Genomic DNA, 22,448 nt, shown 5'->3' on the forward strand with positions numbered 1-22,448 from the left:
CATGACTTTTTGATAGGGACAGTTTTGCCTGTTTGCGGCCATCTAGAGATTATTCTTCATACGCATGTGATTTGGTTCAAAATGGTGGAAAAGGCCAGTCAACCCCTTGTTTATTGTGGCTGGATTTTTGTCTTGAATAGTTCTCTGTTGAGTTCATGTGTTTTCAGGGGATTTGGATCGCATGCAAAATTACAGTAGTGTCCATGTAGAACATATAGTAAAAAAAACTGTGGTCTTAGGCCTCTTACTAAATACCGCTTAGGACTAATAAAAACCACAAAGATTTGCTAAGGGCATACAATACACAATATACAAGAAGCTTAATTGTATATCGAATACGGTATAACAGCACAACACTAGCTATAAAGCTATTTGCCGACAAAAAAGAAACAAGGTATGTAACAAAACAAACAAACAAACACCATAATAATGGGCTGATGTTAAGTTAGTATCTCCTTCTTCTTATAATACAGTACATGATCCCTCTGGGATATTGTCGTACAAATAAAGATGGAGGGCGATGGTTCAGAGCATGGCTGACGTTGCATGGAGTTAGATAAAGATGGTTTTATATTGTAAATATCATATGACGGTAACACTTCAAACTTTCATCAAATGTATCTTTTGAATGCGAAGAGACTCATTTTGAACTATTTGATCATCAGATGATTGATTTTCCGCTGATTACCTGTATAAGATAATAGGTAAGGGTAGATTTCTCGGAATCACAGAGCACCATAAACAGCCTTAGAGCCACGCATTTGCTAAGAAGGCCCACAACAAAAAGAAGCTGTAACGGAAAAATAGTATAGACGGGTTGCTTCAAAAATCCAACAAGTACATTTTACTTTCATGCAAAATATAGAAAAAGGGGATGAGGATGGGAGGAAGGGGTAGGGAGTAGAAAGGGGGTGGGGGCTTGAAGGGGACAGAAAAGGGCGGGGTGTTGATGTAAGCCGCCATCAATGGGAAAACACAATAAACATAAATCGTCACCTGCACATAAACAGATTACCAAAAAGTATAGATTTGTTCAGCTCGACGCTAAAGCTAACCGTGTCTACAATACTGACAGTGAAAGTGAGGGTACCGATTACTTTGAACCTATCGACTCCGATGTGAGCCTCGTTACCGTCAAAACAGTTATACCCTCGAACCAGATCTTCCATCTGCACCTACAACCAGAAAAAGAATCTTATAGTCTGAAATTTATTTTACTGGAAATAGATATCGTCCTGAACCGACCAATTTAGCGACAGATGACTGCGTCAGATACAGACTTGATATGGGAGATATTTATTCGAGAGACAAATCAATTCCATACTGCACTCGCTTATGTCAACAAAAGAATGAGATATACAAATTATTTATCGACTAAAGGTAACAAATCGTTTACCTTTTCATACGTTTGGGGTAAGGGAAGTAATTTAGATCATGCATTCTCAGTGCTATACAAAAGGATACAAATATAAAACACTAAGAAAAAATGTTCATATGTCACTAGTATTTTCTTAGTAAGATGAACATGTATAGCAAGCGTGTGTGAATAAACTACTGATGTCATCATTTTTCATTTTTTAATGACGATCATTTTATCTACATATACTTAAATGGACTTCATGGACCGTCTCTATCCCGGAAATATATGTCGCAAGAATTCTATATTGGGATATTGCAAGGCAGACCGACTCCTGGCTGTGTTAGATACCATTTTTGTGACGCTTTTTTGTAGGATATTATTGCCACGATGGATGGGCCAAGTTTATCACGGCCAGCAGTTTCGAAACATTGAACAGAATATTGGATCATGGTTGGAAAGTGTATCAAAAGAAGAAAGATGCTAGCGGAAGCTTGTCATTTATGAAAAGTATTTCATGGAAGACATTACTGTTGTTATATAGTTCCATCATCCATGCTACTTATTGTGTAGTCATTTTGTATATCTGAAATTATGTGCGTGGTACCTGAAAATGGTATTCATAAGAGGGTGGTGTTTAATATCATCACCATGTAGTTTGTCATTTTGGTTTTTGAATTATTTAATTTTCAATTAATAAAACTTACTACTATATCATTATGCACAGCTAGATATATTGAAGATTAAGAAGCTTATACCGATTATGACCACACTTTGTCCAACGTCAAGTGTTCATCTGCAACGTCAAGTGTTCATCTGCATGCAATTACATCTGTACTATCACGGCAAATGTTTAATTCCTTCAGCAAATTGAAGATCATAAACTAGTATTTTGTAGATCTATGCCATATAAAAAAGGAGATTTGAATCGTAAAGTATTTGTATTTAAAACATTAATGGTAACTTAAGTGTAGGACTTTGGATATTTTCTTTGATTCTTAAATACCTAAGCCTCTAAATAACACTATCCAGGAAGAAGCTATTATGAAGAGATTGTAAAAGCTTCACAAACTTGCTGGATAGATCTCCTGACAGTCTAAATGATTCGATCAGAGAAACTCGACAGAATAAAATTTTATCTGAACGAGACTTTCATAATTTTAAAATCATACCTCCGGACGAAATAGTATTACTTTAACAGCATATGGAAATGTATATGGTCAAGGACCTTTAAAAAGTTATCAGACTTACATGAATTTTGCTTTGCCTGAGCGTATACTGTAAAGTATAAAGATTGGAATATATATTTACAATTTTTGCAAGTTTAAATACTGGAAAATATCTTTACAATTCTTACATACGTATTTTAATCGTTGTACGTACACTTACAACAGGAAGTGAAACTCAATAATTTCACGGGATAAGATGTCGAGCGCACGAGATAAGATGTCGAGCGCACGAAATGAGATGTCGTGCGCTCGTGATAAGATGTCGAACGCTCGAAATAAGATGTCCTGCGCTCGAGATAAGAAGTCGGGTACACGAAATAATTTAACTTGAAAAGAAAAATACATGTCCTAAACATACTACCGTATATTTACTATTTCGATATGTAAATATCCCAGTTAAGTATTAATGTTATGTCCCTCTATAAATCAACATACAACATTTTTTCTTAACACTTACTTCCTAGTTGATCGGTTTTCGGAAAATTTAATCAATCGCGTGACTTGAGTTTTTGCCAGATTTTATCTTCTGTCATAGCAAACATTATTTAAAGATATAGGTTTAGTGATTAAAACATACCGTTCGATTTGTTTCAAATGACTTTAGTGTTGACATTTGTAAACGCACGATAGTTTTAAACACATTCAGCGTAATCCCGTGGACTGCACTTTAAGAAGTTATATCTTGTGGAATATTCCAAAATGGAGATAAAAGAATTTAACATCAAACCAAGTTCTAATCGTAGGTTGTTGGTGCAACAGGTTGAACAACAATCAGTGTTATGTGACATCAAAGTGAAGATGGGACAGTGGGTGAGTGTCTTCTATATTATCGAAATATCTAAAGTAGCTAACCATCCTTGTCCATTTTCCATGATTTTCGTGTCAATATTAAAAATTCTAAATATTGATTTATTTTCCTGTGTTTACTTCTCAATATTGTTATATGAATATATGTCATTAAATTTGTTCAGGCGATGCGAAAAACTACACGTTGAACATGAAAGTAGTGATTCAATAAATTTACGAACAAAGAAATATTTCATTTTCCTTGTTTTTATCAACGATCATTTGATTGCTTTTGTATCTCCTATGCCTATGTTGAAAAAATATATTTGACGTTCAATTACTCATGTTTATGTTCTATGTTTGTAATATAGAGATAACGCATTTTTTTCCTGTTAAAACTTCTGCAGAATCCTGAGGGATTGTTGATGCCCGAGCCCGTTAAAGCGAGGGCGAATCGAGGGATTCTGAAAATGTTATTAAACGAAATGAACAGGCGCTAACGCTATTCTAGCATGAAATGCGTAAATACTAATAAATGAATTTATTCTTCCTCAACGTCATTAGATTTCCATGAATTGTGCGTTCTTTTTTCACGTCGACGTTTTTGAATTATCCGTTTTGGAGCCGTAATATGTTGACGCTTTGCCACAGAAAAATAAAGTGTTTTAACAGCATGTGAGCGTGAGAATCTCTGTTAACACTCGTTTTCTCTCTTGTTAAAAGTCCTCAGAAAAAAAGACAACAACAGCAGTTTTATGCCAGAATATAATATGTGTTAAGAAGAATATTATAAAAACTGTAAGAAGAAAAACATGGGATGGTTCCCCGACCCCCATGATACCAATTACGGGTAGACAAACGGGGTAACCGCTTGGGACTCAAACTAAAAAGCCACAAATTTAGTTGGCAGTGTTGTAGAACACCATAAAAGTTTACTTTCTCGATAGTGCCTATGATAAATGATAATCAAATGTATATGTAAAGAGCTAATCTCCGTAAACAATTAATATTCTTACTTACATTTAAAACATCCAACAGATTTAACGACGGGGTTATCTGAAGAGTTTGTAAGTCTGTTCCCCAGTTTTTAAACAACATTTTGTTGCCATCTTATCTCATTACTCTTTCAACAACAGTGAAATAAAGCATTTAAAACTAAGTTCTTTGGAAAGCGAAATATTTTATTGAAATTATAAAATACATTTCTGTCGTAAAGAATAATTTCTGTCGTACGAAAAAGGAATATAATACTGTAATTTTAGATTTCTTTTTGTTTTAGGAGAGAAGATTTCACCGATGTGTTTTGGCTGCCAGTCCATTTTTTGAGCATGCGATGAAAAGCAACTTCAGGGAAAGAGTTACAGGTGAAACTGAGACACTATGTAGTTTTGCAGCTAGTTTAAGATAAATTGACAAAGACTGTTTTTGGAACAACCTTCATCAAAAGAACTGTTTAGAAAATATAAATAAGTTTAACACTTTAGTAAAATAATGAAAAACAAGAGCTGTCACTATTAGTGACAAATACCCCCGAAGCGTACCCAAGAATGCTACTGTAACAGTTGTCTGCGCAGAATATGCTAGAATAGTTTAGGTATGAATCATTCTGTGACCTTGACCTTGACCCCGGTCATGAGCGCGAAACACTTTTTCACTATGATTAACGTTTGTGACAAATTATTTTCAAATCCCCTGATAAATGGCAGAGTTATAGACCAGAGTAGAAACATACCATGTTAACCTTTGACTTCTAAGTGTGACCCTGACCTTGGAGCTAGGGGTCTAGGTCTTGCGCTTGACATGTCATCTCATTATAGGGAACATTTGTGCCAAGTAAATTTAAAATCCCTTCATCGATGGACCGGACAAGAAACAGACCATGTTAACCTTTAACCTTAAGTGTGACATTGACCGTAGAGTTAGGGGTCTGGGTCTTGCGCATGACACATTGTCTCATTATGGGGAACATTAAATTTTATGCCAAGTAATTTCAAAATCCCTTGATGAATGGCAGAGTTATGAACCGGACACGAAACAGACCCTGTTAATCTTTGACTTCTAAGTGTGACCTTGACCTTGGAGCTATGGTCTGGATCTTGCGCATGACACATCGTCTTACTATGGTAAACATTTTTGCCAAGTTAATTTAAAATCCCTTCATGGATGGCAAAGTTATAGACCGGACACGAAACAGACCCTGTTAACTTTTGACCCATAAGTATGACCTTGACCTTAGAACTAGGGGTCTGGGTCTTGTCCATGACACGTCGTCTCATTATGAACATATATGCCAAAATATTTCAAAATCCCTTAATGGATGGCATAGTTACAGCCCGGACAAATATTCACACGCACGGACGCTCGCACGGATGGACAGTGCGATTTTAATATGCCCACATTCGGGGGATTAAAAATAGGTAATCTTATGAGAACAATAGAAACAATGTATACTTACAACGAGTTTAAATGCATGTTTATTTCATGACAGTAAAATAAATTTTCTTGCACACCGATATTGCGCTTCCGGTATTTTTTCCATATTGGCAAAACCCATCTGGTACCCAAATGCCAGACGACTCTCGTGCTGTTAATTACCACTAACGATTCGTGCTTTAATTATATATTGTTCTGAATTTTCGATAAAAATTAAATACCATGTTAGTTTCTCTGTGTTACTTATAGTATATTTATCGATTAAAAAAAACGTACTAACTTCTTTAGAAATACATAACATAACGCTGCAAGCGATAAAACAAACCGGCTGTTTACGGACGTTGATTTCCCACGCTTTGTTGAAATACGCTGTTGTTAACAGTTCTAAAAACAAAGTCTTCGTTTGATTTTATTTTTACAACTATTTCTTGAATATGGTATGTAAGAAAAAAGAGTCTATCATTGACTGTAGGTGCAGATGGGAACATCCGGCTCTCGGGTAACTGTTTTGCACGGTGACTCGGCAGAACCACGAGGCCGGATATTCCCATCTGCACCTGCAACCAGTGAAAGAACTTATATTACTTTATCTATTCTATGATATGAAAAGTATGGTATGCAAGAAAATAATCTGCCACTAGGTACCTCAAAAACAATTACCCTTGGACCAGATATTCCCTCTCTGCATCTACAGCTAGTGACATATTATTACAATCAGCAACACATATCGTGTATACGAGTTGGGGTGTTTTATGTATTAAACGTGACTCTCACACTCACACATTCTTTTGGCATTGCTCTAGGATTACAGGATGTTAGTCATTCTTTTTCAAGAAAATTTCAAACTGACTCATTTTCTGACAATCTTTCTTATCACCTTTAATGTTTTCAAATGGACGTAAGGACAAAGTGGATAAGAACGCTGTTTACCTCACAATTCGGCGGGTTCAGTTTAAATGCGCTTCCATAAGCCTATCATATTATTGCATAATTAGCCATAATATGTGTTATATAACATATTGAAAATAAATGAATTGGTATCATGTATAACATTTGAGTGTTAGTTAAACTGAATAGTTTTGAACTTTTTGAGCATTTGGTAATATTTACAGTATTTTGTTTGATTAATGTATTTTGGCATTGTTATGTATTTGGTCAACCACTAAATACTGCCAGTAAGATACCACTAATACACGGTAGCAGCAATCTAATATAACGTTATGCATCTTTTTTCATGATTCTATCAGAATCACATATAGTATCCACAATACTTTGGTCTTTTTGTTTCCAAAGCTTCACTTTGCATACTCCCTATATTCTTTGTTGTTGTTTTTTCGCAGGAGTTATTCAAATTTCCGTTGGAACACCAGAAACTGTTGAACAAGCGTTGATGTTTTTATATGGAAAGAAGCCAGAAATTACAGAGGAAAACGTAGAATCCCTTTTAACATTGGCAGAATTCTTGATGATTGAAAATCTTAAGTCGTTGTGTATCAACTGGCTTAGGTCATGCGATATCTCAGACGAAGACTGCATTACAATTCTACATTTATCCTCTGTATACAACTTCAAAGTCCCTGATCTGAACAAATTTATCGAGGGTCATTTGTTGCGCCTTCTACAGAAGCCGCAAATGGTAATCCTCACAAAGGATTCTGTAGAACATCTCTTATCTAACAGAAGACTTACATATGTTTCGACGGAAGAAAAATTAAAGTTTTTAGCACGCTGGTGTACAGTGAACACTGATGAGAGGAAGCAAAGTGTTAAAGAGCTGTTGAACAAAATCGATTTTGACGATGTAGACAAACATGTTTTAGAGGATATCATCCAAGATTCACCTCTTCGTGACATAGAAGTTTGTATAAATGCTTTAGAAAAACGTCCGTGTAATATTTCAGGCAATCACAAGGTTTTACTCGTACCAGATGGTAAAAAGAAAGGTTGTTTTTGGTGTTTGGATTTAAATAGACAAGAATGGTACAGGATGGACTATGTATATTTTACAGAAACGTACACAAAAATTGAGGACTTGTATCCAAAAGTAGCTGGTGCGAGAAATTCCTCTGAATTGTACTTTGTCAATATTCAGTATCCAACACGTAGCGTTTTTTGTCTAAATCTCGTGACAGATGAATGGAAAATGTATCGAATTGTTCTCCCCACTGCTTACAGAATAGAACACTTCTGTATGCACAAGGACATTTGTTTCGCTTGCACTAACTGTTCACAGCCCGGAAGAAATGACACCTCCGTGGTATACGCTGGATATGCAGGCAGAAAATCTTTCCATCTTTCTCCCATTTTTGCTTTGAAAGACCAAATGATATGCTATTTCTGTTTCAACGAATCGTCAACATTAGCAGTTGTTACAAAGTCAGCGAAGTGTGTATTTCTTTACGACTTTGCGAATTTCAAATTAGTGAAAGTACCTTTAGGCATCACAGCAATGGACAAGATTATTCCGACTCGCAATGGATTTGTTTTGTTCAATCAAGCACGCTGTGTCTTCATCTCACGCTTAATGGGTCCGTGTCTTTCGAGAGAGTATTTGATTCAAAAAATAAGTCTTCTGATGGAAGAAAATTCAGACATTAAATCTGAATTTTATTTTTGTGGCGAATATTGCTTCCGTTACAGTGAAGATAGCATGGCACGTAAATTGGCTCTACACTATGTAACTCATGATGAAATGCTGAATACTGGCTGCGCAAACAACTGGAAGCTGCTTCCACTACCTGGTGATAATGAAAATAGAAATAAAAAGTTGTTCCTGTTAGGAAATCATATGAGAAATAGTCGTCTGGGACGGTTTATGCAAACTTCGTGGAAAAATGGACGACAATGTATGGTGGAGATTCCGAAAGGAAAATTGAGATGTCAGATTGATTGTCCACATTGTAAAGTTATCCATCGTGATGAATTCACCGAACGTGATGACAGTGATATAGAATCGTATGAATCTGAATCCTCTAATATATCATCATATGATTGTGAGTCTGTGGATAAAGATTCTGAAATGTCGCATGAATCTGACTACTCTGAAACATCATACGAATCTGAGTCTGATTACAATTTCGATTTTATGTAACATTCCTGACAAAACTCCCTATGGAATTTTTAGCTACACGCACAAATTCGCAACAGATCGGGATTGGGAGTGCATGAAAATGCAAGTTTTGCTCATGAAATAATGCTGGTCTTAAACCTTTTTTTTTAAAAAAGTATTTGTGAAATTATCCCATTCAATTCTTTCTAACTTGAAACTTGAAAGAAACGCACTTATTCAATGGACCTGTTACTTAGTAAACATGACATTTTAAGCAATTTTCTGCGAATGTAGTCAGTCATACAAGTATATAACATAGTTTTGCACATTATTGATATCGAAGTCCAGTGCGCTATTGTCCGGATAATAACAATTCACATATGATCGTAAATTACGATTATCCTGAATAGTATAATATTAATAATGATGTACGTTTTGCCCATATAAAACATTTTTAAATGTCTTTCTAATTCATTTGCTTTCCAGTTTGAGTCATGTATAATTTATAAAGAAACAGAAGTAGAAAGTCGACAGTTTTCTGGTGACTTTTATTCATAAGGTTAAGAAATATACTAGTAGTGTTTATTAAAATATACTAAGTAATTTGGATAAAAATGTTTTCCCGTTGCTACTTTGCTAAGCCATTATATCAAGATTAAGATTTGAACTTTGTTTCGGTGAATACTTCGAGGTGTAGATGTTCTCTGGACTGTTGGGGGGATTGATTCAATCATACGACAGGGTTTGCATTCTGCGGTGCCTTTGGCAGAAGTCGTACTGTTACGAAGTTATGTTCAGTTATGTTCAATTATGTGCTTTTATTTTATAAACTTTCACCATTGTATCATTTGTATTATAACTAATATATATAATCTCTATATATTACCTGTTACTTCTGTCCGCCCGCTTAGCTCAAGAGGGAGAGCGCAGATCTACGGATCGCGGGATTGAGAATTCGACGAGCGGGGCGTATGTTCTCCGTGACGGTTTGGTCAATGAAATTGTGTCTGAAATAATTCGTCCTCCACCTCTGATTCAAGTGGGAAAGTTGGCAGTTACTTGCGGAAATCAGGTTTGTACTGGTACATCTAACCCAGGAACACTGGTTAGTTTAACTACCCGCCGATCCATAACAAACAAACAACCAAAACCTATTACTTGATTTACATATTGATACGAGGAAAGGAAAGGATATGCAAAAGTAAAAAGAAACTTGAGTTTAATTTATATAAATCTGGAACAACTGATACGGGGACTGGAATGCGGCATTTATCTTAGTTTATGCTGTCGTCTAATGGAAGCGTATGCCGTAGGTTATTCTGCTATTATCCACACCCTTGCGCCTTACAGTTTCAGTGAAAGTCTTGGAAAGCAATTGTTGCATTTTTTGTTGAAATTATTGCCTGCATCTGTTTTTAAATGGAAAATATCTACATTACTGTTACATTTCGCTCTGTGAAAATGGCTTGTTTTATCCAGAGAGAAAGACGTCGTTTTTTACATGCTATTTGCCTTGTTGATTCAGAGTATTTTGATAAAATTAGCAAGTCGAAGCTGTAAACTGTTGCCTGAAAATATTTTTTATGATATTGCTTTGTTCTTCACCATTTAAGTGAGTGTTAAACCTAAAGTATTTTTCTGCAGTTTTATCTATAGTTTAGAGTAATAAATGTAACTTCGTTGCCGGCCTTTTTTAAATTTCATTGTTATTATAATTTAAATACATCGTATATTTCACAAATCGGATTTACGATTAAATTAACTGTTGGGAGTTAAACAACAATTTCGTTTGAGTCGTGCAAAAAGAATGTTTCTGTATGTAGAAATCTAACATTATAAACAATAATTATAATTATGACTCTACAAGAGTACTTTCTGCTGACATTTTATTTATTCAAAACCAACTAAAATCGATACAGGTTTGAATATTTATACAGGGAAATGAGCTCGAGTTAGTTTATAATAATTAAGCATATCACCACGTGCAGTCGCATGCTGTTTTTCCTTCAGAATCCCTTTAAATCAATCTCTGATCATCTATAATTATCGCCAATTAACATGTGATTGATAAACCCTTTGAACAACAAGTGATGCAGCTCCATGATTAACAGGAGGTAATTACGCTAATTACACGCTAATCGATAGTGGTGAAAACAAAATATCAATCGCTAACGGCTGGCCGATATTTACAGGTATGGACGACAGGATTTGAGATAAATGTATTGATTTATATTGACTGTCTACTCCCCGTATTAGACATTCCTGTATAAATGTACTTTTTAAACTTGATCAATGATCGTCCAATTGTAAACATTATATATCGTCTTCTACAACGATAAAAGATAATATTTAAACACTATTTGTTTAATTAAGATCAATCGATTTGTTCAGGCTTTGCATGATACGATTTTTAATGTATTTTTCGAAAATGCGTACGCTATTGAATAAAAAGGTGATTTCTTTATTATTGAGAAACTGAAGAAAGCCTTAGAGGTAAGATCTTACTTAATTTGCTTGAATGCTTGAATTATTTTATGTATTCATAGGTTTACTGAAATATAAAAATAGGCTATCTAATAAACTGATATGTGCTAATGATGATCATCTAGGTTACCTTGTCTGCAACAAGTTAAACATAACTAGCAGGCCTGTGTGCAGGATTTGATTGCTGGGGGGGGGGCCCAACCTGAGGTGGGTTCGGGAGGGGTACCCCCTCCCGATTGTGAATTTTTTTTAATATAGCACATGAATAGATGCATTTTCCTGCTACCTGAAACACCTTTAAGGATGCATGAATGTATTATATATTTAAGGAAAAGTCTACTTTTTAATCATTTCATCAAGCCTTTTCAATGTATGTATGATTGTACAGTCACAGTGTATGGACTTATTTTTCTGTATGATACCCAGTTGAAAAAAAATGTTGAAGTTTTAAGATGATTATTAAGTAGACTAGCTCCTAGACTATGATGATTTTTGTTCACATTTTTATGATTTCATGTAGTGAACTGAGCCAGTCTATATACTATGTCCAATATTACAATTTTAACATCAGTCCTCTTAGAAAATCTCTAGAATAGACTGGCTTTTGTCTCTATGAACACAAAAAAGAAAAAAAAATCATAGAAATATCGAAATTATCAGTCTAGTGGCTAGTCTAATTATTAAGGGTATCCTATTTGCAAAATGGCCAAATGTTTTTAGATTTCCAACAAAACAAACGAAGTATTATGACAATTACTATTTACATCACAGATTTCAAATGACAATGAACTCTTAACTGTACCAAAGATCTATAAAAATAAATAGATGTGTATTTTATACTTCTTTGACTGTACAAACTATAACATCTCAGCACATATTAAATATTTTTATGTATAAAACCCCTCATAAGTAACGAGTTTTAGATACGTTTTGTAAGATTTACTGAGAAACTATTTTTAAAACTATGAGAGTTTTTAAGTAAGGTTATTGGACCCAAAAGAGTAAAATTGATACAGTAGTTTCAAATTCATAATTGTTGTAAAATAAAAAGGTAGGATAAATATGTATCAATTTAATAAATTTGGGGAATGTGCCTTAATGTAAAAACAAAATACAACCATCACAATGTTTCAATTTTCAAATTCATTTTATGATTTACTTAACAAAACCAACAATGTAATGATCATTTTATAACACTTCCAAAGAGTAAAAAACATAATAGTTTCTCCACTACCCAATCAAGTACCGACCAAGCGATCAATGAAGCATGCACAGATAAACTTTTACCTGTGACATGCCTGGGGCTAATTTCCACTATTGGACACGGTTTTATGGCTCTTTAGCCTGTGTATTGCTGTCAAATCGAGCCAGTTGCGCTGGTGTATAAATTTGTTAATTGAGGGGCCCATAGTAATAAAAATCGTAACTAGCCAGCCAGCTGGGGGGGGGGGGGGGGGGGGGGGGGGGCCCGGGCCCCCTGGCCCCCCACCTGGACACGTCTAGAACGAAATTCTTAGATAGCCTTTCTGACATGGCTTAAAGCCATCTTAGTAGGTGTATCATACGAGAAAAATAGTTCGTTTCCAAACTGTCAGCACGAAATTATTTGTTGTAAAAGTTCCGATATAAATACTACTTGACAAGAGGATCATTGACCCTAAAGCGGTCTCGGGGACCTCCGTGGCCGAGTGGTTAGAGTCGTTGACTTCAAACCATTTGCCCCTCATCGATGTGGGTTCGAAACCTCATTTGGGGCGTAGAATTCTTCACGTGAGGAGGCCATCCAGCTGGCTTACGGAAGGTCGGTGGTTCTACCCAGGTGCCCGCTCGTGCTGAAATTGTGCACGGAGGGGCACCTGGGGTCTTCCTCCACCATTAAAGCTGGAAAGTCGCCATATGACCTAAAATTGTGTCGGTGCGACGTTAAACCCAACAAAATAAATAAATAAACTAAAGCGGTCTCCTGTGTACAAGGCTTCCAGTGTGCTTGTATAAGTACAGAGTTAGGTTTCTTGTATGTTAACCTATACATGTTTACATGCATGTCACACACACTTTTGAACCTAGGGTAATAACTTGAAAAATTACGGTAGACATTACAAGCCATATATCACATGCCAAATATCAAGGCTCTACCTATTATTGATTCAGAGAAAAAAAGATTTTCAAATATAAAAGCCAATGTAAGTACATGTCAGACACAAGGGTGTGGCCATCTTTTGACCTTAGGGCAATAATTTGGACAAGTATGGTATACATAAAGGGAAAGTTACCACGCCCTCTGGCAGCCATGTTTTTGACAAATCGAAATAATTTGAATAATCTTGGTAGAGGGTCACACAAGAACCATTTGTGTTAAATCATTCTAAAATTGGGCTAGCAGTTTCAAACAAGACGGTTTTTTAAAGTTTCCATTACATACATATAAGGAAAAGTGACCACGCCCTCTGGCGGTCATGTTTTTTTGACGAATCAAAATAGTTTCAACAATCTTGGCAGAGGGTGACATAAGGACCATTTGTGTAAAATTATTCTAAAATCGGGCAAGCAGTTTCACACAAGAACTTTTTTTTAAAGTTTCCACTATATAAATATAGGGAAAAATGACCATGACCTCTGGAGGCCATGTTTTTATGAATCAAAATAATTTGAACAATCTTGGTATAGATTCACACAAGGACCATTTGTGTTAAATTATTCTAAAGTCGGGCCAGTCGTTTCACACAAGAAGATTTTTAAAGTTTCCACTATATATATACATATAGGAAAAAGTGACCATGCCCTCTGGCGGCCATGTTTGACGAATCAAAATAATTTGAACAATCTTGTCGGAAGGTAACATAGGGACTTTTTGTGTAAAATTATTCCTAAATCTGGCCCGCAGTTTCACACAAGAAGATTTTTAAAGTTTCCACTATATACATATAGGGAAAAGTGACCATGCCCTCTGGCGGCCATGTTTTTTGACAAATCAAAATAATTTGAACAATCTTGGTATAGATTCACACAAGGACCATTTGTGTTAAATTATTCTAAAGTCGGGCCAGTCGTTTCACACAAGAAGATTTTTAAAGTTTCCACTATATACATATAGGGAAAAGTCACAGACCACACCCTCTGGCGGCGTTTTTTGACGAATCAAAATAATTTGAACAATCTTGATAGAGGGTCACACAAGGACAATTTGTGTAAAATTATACTAAAATTGGGCCAGCAGTTTCACACAAGAAGATTTTTAAAGTTTCCACTATATACATATAGGGAAAAGTGACCATGCCCTCTGGCGGCCATGATTTTTGACGAATCAATATAATTTGAACATTTTGGTAGAGGGTGACATAAGGACCATTTGTGTGAAATTATTTCAAAATCGGACCATCGGTCTAGGAGGAGATGTTGTTTGAAGATTTTTCTATTTTAGCTCTGGCGGCCATGTTTTTTTTACGAATCAATAGAATTTGAATAATCTTGGTAGAGGGTGACATAAGGACCATTTTTGTGATTTTTTTTTCAAAATCGGACCATCGGTTTAGGAGGAGGTGTCGTTTGAAGATTTTTCTATTTTTAGCTCTGGTGGCCCCTGTGTGCAACCAAGCGGAACCGTTTGAACAACTTTGGTAGAGGACCATCTAAGGAACATCCATGCCAAGTTTCATCAAAATCCATTCAGTGGTTATGGGGGAGATGTCTTGTACACACAACTGTTGACGACGTACGGACGCATGACGGACACAGCGTGGTCACAACAGCTCACCCTGAGCATTGCTCAGGTGAGCTAAAACGTCTATACCACATGAATAATATTTGTTAATAATTTCAATATCTTAATTTTTACCTATACACAAAAGTATGCTAATACTCTTGCGGGATATTTTACTGAAGTTTTACTGAAACTATGTATATAGCAATTTTGCAACAAACAGAAAAAAAAAGAAATATGTCCAGTATATATTTTGTCACAGGCAGATTGTTGCTAATTACCTTTTCTCTGAACAGTTAACAAAAAATAAAAAAGAAACTCTGTTCTTCAGAAAAATAAATGGAGGTCGATGAGAACAAAACAAAGTCACAATCAAACCGGGCATTGCTTGTGCAGCAAGTTGAGGAACAGTCTATATTTTGCGATATCAGTGTAAAATTAGGACACTGGGTAAGTGTTTAATATGGTGACTGATTTCTGCAATTTCGTTCTGGCGTGTTTGTAATAATTATAAGGTATTTGTCATATTAGCGCTTGTTTGTTGTTCTGACGTTTTGGCGCTTATGCAAACGCGCAAACACGGACTACGGCATCGTGATATAACTACTTCGCGTCTGAACCCAAACAATGATTTTATTCTATTGGGAAACATTATTTCCTAAGAAAATTGAATCGTGTTACAATATTAATTAAAAGTGATTAAGGTAAAGGTAAAGGTCTTCTTTATTATAATGTCACTCCTATTGAAAGGGCCAGCCAATTTGGCTTATGAGACACCTTTACTGTGCGTACCAATTACCTCCCAACTCCTACCACTATGCCAGGCGCCAGGCGGATAGAAGTCGGTAACCATTCATTTAACTAGCTCGCGGCTCACGAACCGGCCTTTTCGGAACGAGTCCCATGACAAACATCCCCCGGACGAACGCTCCCCAAGGGGCTCACACCTTCGACCTCCCGATCCCGAGGGGGCCGCCTTAACAACTGGGCCACGGTGACCGATTAAAAGATTAAAGGTAGTGATTCAGTGCCACGAAGGCAGTTAGGCAGTATTATATGTAACAGATCTAATATTCTTGAAATATTGTCAATATTGCGTTATCAAAGTAAAATGGAAGTAATTTGGATTTTAAGTAACGCTTATAAACTATTTGCATCAAAGATAGTGATTTACGATAGTTTGTATCTTGCAGACATTAGTCAAGGGGACGGAATAATAATTTTACAAAGCGGTTTTTCTAATGATTTTCGGCAAAATATATATTTGTCTATGGAAATCTTTGGCAAATACAATACAGTAGGTTTTATATACATATCAGTGCCTAGGCAAATTGTCTTCATCAAAGTTATACTTACACTAAAATAACATGCTGTTCGGGCAACCAGGATAGGGAAATGAAAATTTTGAAATTACTGCCATGTAATTTAAAATGTGTTCAAAATTCTACCAGTTACAATTTCGTTTCCACAGAAGAATTCAAATGAATTCCGAAATACAACTAACGTACTGAAATACCGTTTTCAAGAATATCGTTTTCTCATTTGCATAAAAGTATCTTACTGAGCCAGCATTAAATGATGCACAAAATAAACACCGTGATTTCTGCTCCATGCAAATATAAGCACAGATTTAATATACTAGTGTTTTACTTTCACTTTTTGAAAATATTTATTTTCTATCCTATAATTTTAGGAGAAAAGATTCCATAAATGTGTGCTGGTTGCCAGTCCATTCTTTGAAAATTTAGTTCTTGGCAATTTTCTAGAGGGACAGACTGGTAAGTGATTTATTCTATTGTTCTCGTTACCAATACCAACTGCATAACTATGAGTATGTACATATATTTTAGTTCGGCATATACACAATGCAACATGTATGTATGTTATAAAAGGTTAAGGCCTAAAAATGTATGCCGTAATAACTATGAATATATCAAACATTTAACACCATTTAAAACATGCAGATCTGCAAAGTTTTCAAAATTAAATAAATAACCCCTATGACCTATGGAGTATCTTAATGATTAACTGCTTTTTCAGGTGTGATTGAGATGACCGTTGGATCACCAGAAACAGTAAACATAGCATTGATGTTTCTTTATGGAAAGAAACCAACAATAAATCTAGAAAATGTACGCAGTCTGTTAGAACTTGCAGACTATTTCATACTGACAAATCTCAAGTCAGCATGCATTAATTACTTGCGCTCTGTACGAATTACCGAAGAAAATTGTATCGAGATATTGCAGCTGTGTGCAGCTTTCAATTTTGAAATCAAAAGTTGCATCCAATGTATTGAAAGTCACTTACCGCAGATGTTTAAAAAGGATAGACTGCTAGATCTTTCGGCAGATTCTGTCAAATATCTTCTCTCTGACAATAGGTTTTCTTACGTTGAAATGGACGAAAAAATAAAATTTCTTTTACGTTGGTTTAGAAAGTACCCTGGCACGACAAAGGCGACAATGATGCCCCTATTTCAGCACATCGATGTTCAAGAGGTAACTGCATCAGTTATGGAAGAGGTAAAGCTTGACGCCGCTTTTAGTAAAATAACGGGAATAAATGAGATGGCAATACCATATAACAATAGTAATGAAGGTCTTAAAGTCTTAGTAATAGCAGGACAGGAGTTTTTCTATTGTATAGACATGCGTAAGAAGAAGTTGTTCAGACTAAATTCAAAATTGCTTGAGAGAAGATCGCACCTGTACAGTAAATGTCGTAATATCACTGGCGTTAGAAACTCTATGTCTGAAATTTATTTTGCTGGAACTGGATCTCGTCCTGAACTGACTAGTCTCAATCTTGCGACAGATGACTGCGTCAGATACAGACTTGAAATGGAAGATGTTTATTGGAGAGACAAATCAACTTTCATAGTGAGAGATAAAACTGTATTCGCTTATGTCAACAAAAGATTGAGAGATACACACAATTTAGCAGACGAATGTGAAAAATCGTTTATGCTTTCATACGTTTTGGGAGAGATTAATAATTCAGATCATCCATTCTCGGTGATACAAATTGGGCATTTAGAACTAGAAAAAAACGTTAAAATGTCACCAATATTTTCTTTGCAAGGTGAACATATATCGAAAGTGTGTATGAACAGACTATACGCCGCCGCTTTTCTTCTTGAATCGAAGAATCATGTAATCATATTTGATCTTGTAGACTACAAACTAGAACGGATAGAAGTAGCTACTACAGACAACGACAATGTTGTTCAAAACAAGGATGGATTTCTAATTTTTAATAACGAGCGTTGTGTCTGCCTTGACAGACTTCATGGACCGTCTCTATCCAGAAAATATATGTTGCAAGAATTCCATTTTGGAAGCAAGGCTCGTGTTAGATATAATTTTTGTGACACAGTTTGGTTCCGAAACACAACTGATGGCAAACGATGTAAACTGCAGTCTACTTCTCACGAGGAAATGCTTGCGGCAAGGTGTTCGAGTGATCAAGATATAATCTGGAATCAGTTACCGCTACCCAACGACTGCGAAGACCTTCGTGACCATCTCTTGAAGGATGATTTGTTTATTGTTGAACTACCTAAAAACAAGCTTCGGTGTCACATCAATTGTCCACACTGCGAACTTCAAAGTGAGTCTTATAAAGGAACTGTATTTCAGAACTCGCCCTACGTCCCCGTCGACAGCGATGGATATTATGTCGATTCATCAGATGAAAAAGAATCAGTTGACATTAAGTGGTTATCAGAAGACGATGGTTATTACTACTTCTCGTCAGATTAGATTTTGTTTGCCTTCATTTACATTCGTACCAAGTTGTCAACAGATATTTTTGTAGGGGTTGTACAATTTTTTTCTTTCATCATACTTTGTACAAGCGAATTCCGCACCAGTACGTCCCTACTTGTGGGTTCTCCGAAAGTAACTGACAAAAGAAGTGAGGAAATGATAGATGTATTAACTTCAGTCAATGTGGCTAGTTTCTTGACTGTGTATGAACATAGTGAGTATTCATTACGTATGTCCTTGCCATAGTATTTTGTGTTAAGCAATTTATTTGCCGATTGTGCCAATAAAGTTGAAAAACAAGTGATCGAGTATTGCAGTGGGAAAACAGAAGTTCCCTACCGGTGAAAAACTATTCTTGTTGTCTCTCGTTTGTTGGCAACAGTATTAGTCAACCACACTGGAATCGTATGCAACAGAAACATTTGTGGACGGACCTACCAAACTGCACTAAAAGTGTACGCTTTAAAGTCAACTACCGAGTCAAGTAGTGCCATAACTGTGTCAGTATGTCATGTTTTATAAAGGTATTGTTTATGGAGATTAAATAATCATGGGGAACATTTCTGTGTTCTTCAATACAATTAGAAGTTGTGGAGCAGAAAGATTTATACTTGACCTTTAATGGTAACTCGACCTGACTGCCATGGGTAATGCAAGCAACAGGGGAACATGTGTGCAGGTATATGAGCCGTGCCATGAGAAAACCAACATAGTGGGTTTGCGACCAGCATGGATCCAGACCAGACTGCGCAGAGGATCCATGCTGTTCGCTTTCAAAGCCTGTTGTAATTAGAGAAACCGTTAGCGAACAGCATGGATTCTGACCAGACTGCGCGGATGCGCAGGCTGGTCTGGATACATGCTGGTCGCAAGCCATGTTGGTTTTCTCATGGCGCGGCTCATATATAAAAATACTTCAAGGTATTTAGAAGTTATGGAACAAAAATTATTTTTACGCAAATTTCAAAATACCTTGACTTTTGACCATCAAAGAAGGGTCATGTACACAACGAAATGTATGGTCACGTTACTAGTAACATTTGCTTTAGTGGTAAAAAATCTTTCAGTACATATAAACTTATGGAGTGAAACAATTTTTTACTAGACTTTAAACAGCGACCTTTAACCAACAAGCATAGATCAATAGCTCATGTGTTCACACATTGTCCCATCATGGGGAACGTTTGTTTGTTTTGGGTTTAACGCCGTTTTTTCAACAGTATTTCAGTTGTGTAACGGCGGGCAGTTAACCTTACTGGTGTTCCTGGATTCTGTACCAGTACAAACCTGTTCTTCGCAAGACCTGCCAACTTCCCTACATGAATTAGAGGTGGAGGACGAGTGTGTCAGACGTTTGTGTGTAGTATCAAGATAATCCATCAATGCATACACAAGTTATGGAGTGGAAACCATTTTTAATTGACTATCAATAGTGACCTTGACCTATGACCTAAAAGCATAGTTCATGTACGTGTATAATCTACCTATTGCCCTCTATTCACATACCAAGCTTTATGAACCTATCTTGAATAATTTTTGAAAAATTGCAGGATCCAGATTTGCTGACAGACAGAGGGCATTCCAATGGTCTCCTCCCGTGTTCCACCGGTAGGGAACTAAAACATTAATTATAGTGCGTCCATGCAAATGTGTCCGGAACTATTTACTCCGTCAGTTTCATACAATACTGAATGAAATGAAAGTCAACAAGAAATTGACAACTTTTTATGTATCTTTATTAACAATTTTTTCTGTTGACAAACAAAATCAGTAATACAGTGTTCATGCAAAATAATAACTTTAATAGTCAAACTAATTTAATCGTGCTAAGGCATTGATTTACATTATAATGATCAAGTATCTGCATTAGTTTTGGAGGACTTTTTCTGGACTCAAATGGCATAATCTGGACAAAATACATGTCAGAGTTATTGGACTTGATGCTATCACCTAGTTTTATAACCTGGAAGACACAGTGAAGTTTCAAATCAATATATGCATTGTTCTGGATAGTAACTTGCATGTAAAACTTTAACCAGCATTTTCTAAGTCTAAAAAGGGGGCAAAATTTGCCCAAACTACATGTCAGAGTTACGGGACTTGATCTTGTGAGGTTGGTTATTGACCTAGAAAAAGAAAAAATAGGTTTCAAAACTATATGCCTTTAAATAATAGCTATATGTAGCTGCATGCAAAACTTTCAACCACAATTTTCGATGTCCAAAAAGGAGCATAATTTGCCTAAAATATGGGACTTGATGCTTTCACCTAATTTTATAACCCCAACGAAACATGTGAAGTTTAGATTCAATATCTTCATCAGTTTTAAAGACAGTAACTTGCATACATAACTTTAACCAGGATTTCTAAATCCAAAAAGGGGCATAATTTGACCCAGTGAGGTTGCTAACTGACCACAATTACACCGGTAGGGGACTTAATAGGGTCTTCCCCCCTAATACAAGCGCAGTCTGAGGCATCGATGTTACAATGTTTTAACTTCCTACAACTGGCGGATGCTTCCTGGCAAAGAAGTCATTTAAAGCAAACCCCCCTATTATCTCAGAACTTTATCCCAGCAAACATTGCTAAAATCTAATCATCTCAACTTTCAGCACTTAGTGCTACATGATCTAAAGAAAGTATTGCACCAAAATAAACTGATGGGTGTCACACAAAATAGTATTAAAAACAAGTTTCACAACCAAAACACACCAAAAATAAATATTTGACATGCTTCCGAGAATGACACAAACGTTCTTATCTGCAGGAAACAGATAAAAAAACATACACTTTGCACAGATTACTACATTTGGGTATTCTTGCAATGTAAACAATATGTGCTTTAGGTTATCATTTTAACATATACAATTTATCCACTTCCTTGTTACCAGAACACTTTTACATGTTTTTGAAACTGTTGACACACTTTCAAACTGCATTTAAAATTTAGATAAATTCAGATATCTCAGCTTTTTTGCATCTCCACAGTTTATCCAGTCCTGACACCAAAAATCAAGAAATTCTCACAAAAATAAACTCGACTAGTGTATATTTTATTCTTCTTCTTGTCTACCTGAAATATCACAGTATTGTTTTAAGCACTATAAAACTTCTACAGTTCTTTCTTCTCAGCTGATTTCTAGTTCTTCAAGTTCTGATATTAAAGAATCTTCAGTCTTTAATTTCTCAATCTGTAAATGAAAGATAGAAGCAGTAATGAATATGAACAGAACAAAACATAATCAGTCAGCTTTTGGTAGTACATTTAATTATCAAAATAAAAAGAGCAATAAAAATATTTTAGCAAGCCCCTCTTGTATTAAGTCAGTGTGAAAAGTGGTCCTTTTTATGGGAAGGCATTAGACAATACACTAATTTAAGATTCATAGACTTTGAATGTATACAATTGCACAAAAGGTTTTCTTTTCCACGTGGAACTTCTCACGATCAGATCATACATTCAGTTTTTTTTGTTTTTCTTTTATGGTTTTCATGTTTAAAGAGACTGATTCAATAGACAGAGGTTATTCTGAACAAAGGCAATTGTTCAATTTGTGTTTACTGAGTTTAACAGGTAACAATTTTTCAAACTAGAACTGCTTTTGAGAAAAGCGAATGTCTCCCACACCTGCCTCAT

General features: G+C 35.8%; 2 protein-coding genes across 3 annotated transcripts in view; one reads left to right on the plus strand and one right to left on the minus strand.

The window, feature by feature from the left end:
- Positions 1 to 3,047: 3,047 nt before the first annotated feature.
- On the plus strand, positions 3,048 to 19,106 carry LOC123554221 (uncharacterized). Of its 2 annotated transcripts, none has more exons than XM_053548306.1 (4): positions 3,048 to 3,396; positions 4,652 to 4,736; positions 7,146 to 11,347; positions 15,370 to 15,489. In XM_053548306.1, exons 1-3 carry the CDS (start codon positions 3,286 to 3,288, stop codon positions 8,894 to 8,896), a joined length of 1,947 nt encoding a protein of 648 aa, XP_053404281.1. In that variant the 5' UTR covers positions 3,048 to 3,285; the 3' UTR covers positions 8,897 to 11,347; positions 15,370 to 15,489. The 2 variants fall into 2 exon arrangements, with proteins under 2 accessions (XP_053404281.1, XP_053404282.1); XM_053548307.1 differs by lacking the exons at positions 3,048 to 3,396; positions 4,652 to 4,736 and adding exons at positions 16,732 to 16,816; positions 17,079 to 19,106 and having other exon boundaries at positions 8,899 to 11,347; positions 15,370 to 15,488.
- Positions 19,107 to 20,522: 1,416 nt separating this feature from the next.
- The window catches only part of LOC123554220 (eukaryotic translation initiation factor 2A-like), a 37,615-nt gene continuing 35,689 nt past the window's right edge, over positions 20,523 to 22,448 (minus strand). Inside the window, exon 16 of the mRNA XM_045344208.2 lies at positions 20,523 to 22,002. Coding sequence (XP_045200143.2) covers positions 21,940 to 22,002 — 63 coding nt within the window. The 3' untranslated portion in view covers positions 20,523 to 21,939. The remainder of the gene's footprint in view (positions 22,003 to 22,448) is intronic.

This window comes from Mercenaria mercenaria, chromosome 7, assembly GCF_021730395.1.
Source record: "Mercenaria mercenaria strain notata chromosome 7, MADL_Memer_1, whole genome shotgun sequence".
NCBI lineage: Eukaryota > Metazoa > Mollusca > Bivalvia > Venerida > Veneridae > Mercenaria > Mercenaria mercenaria.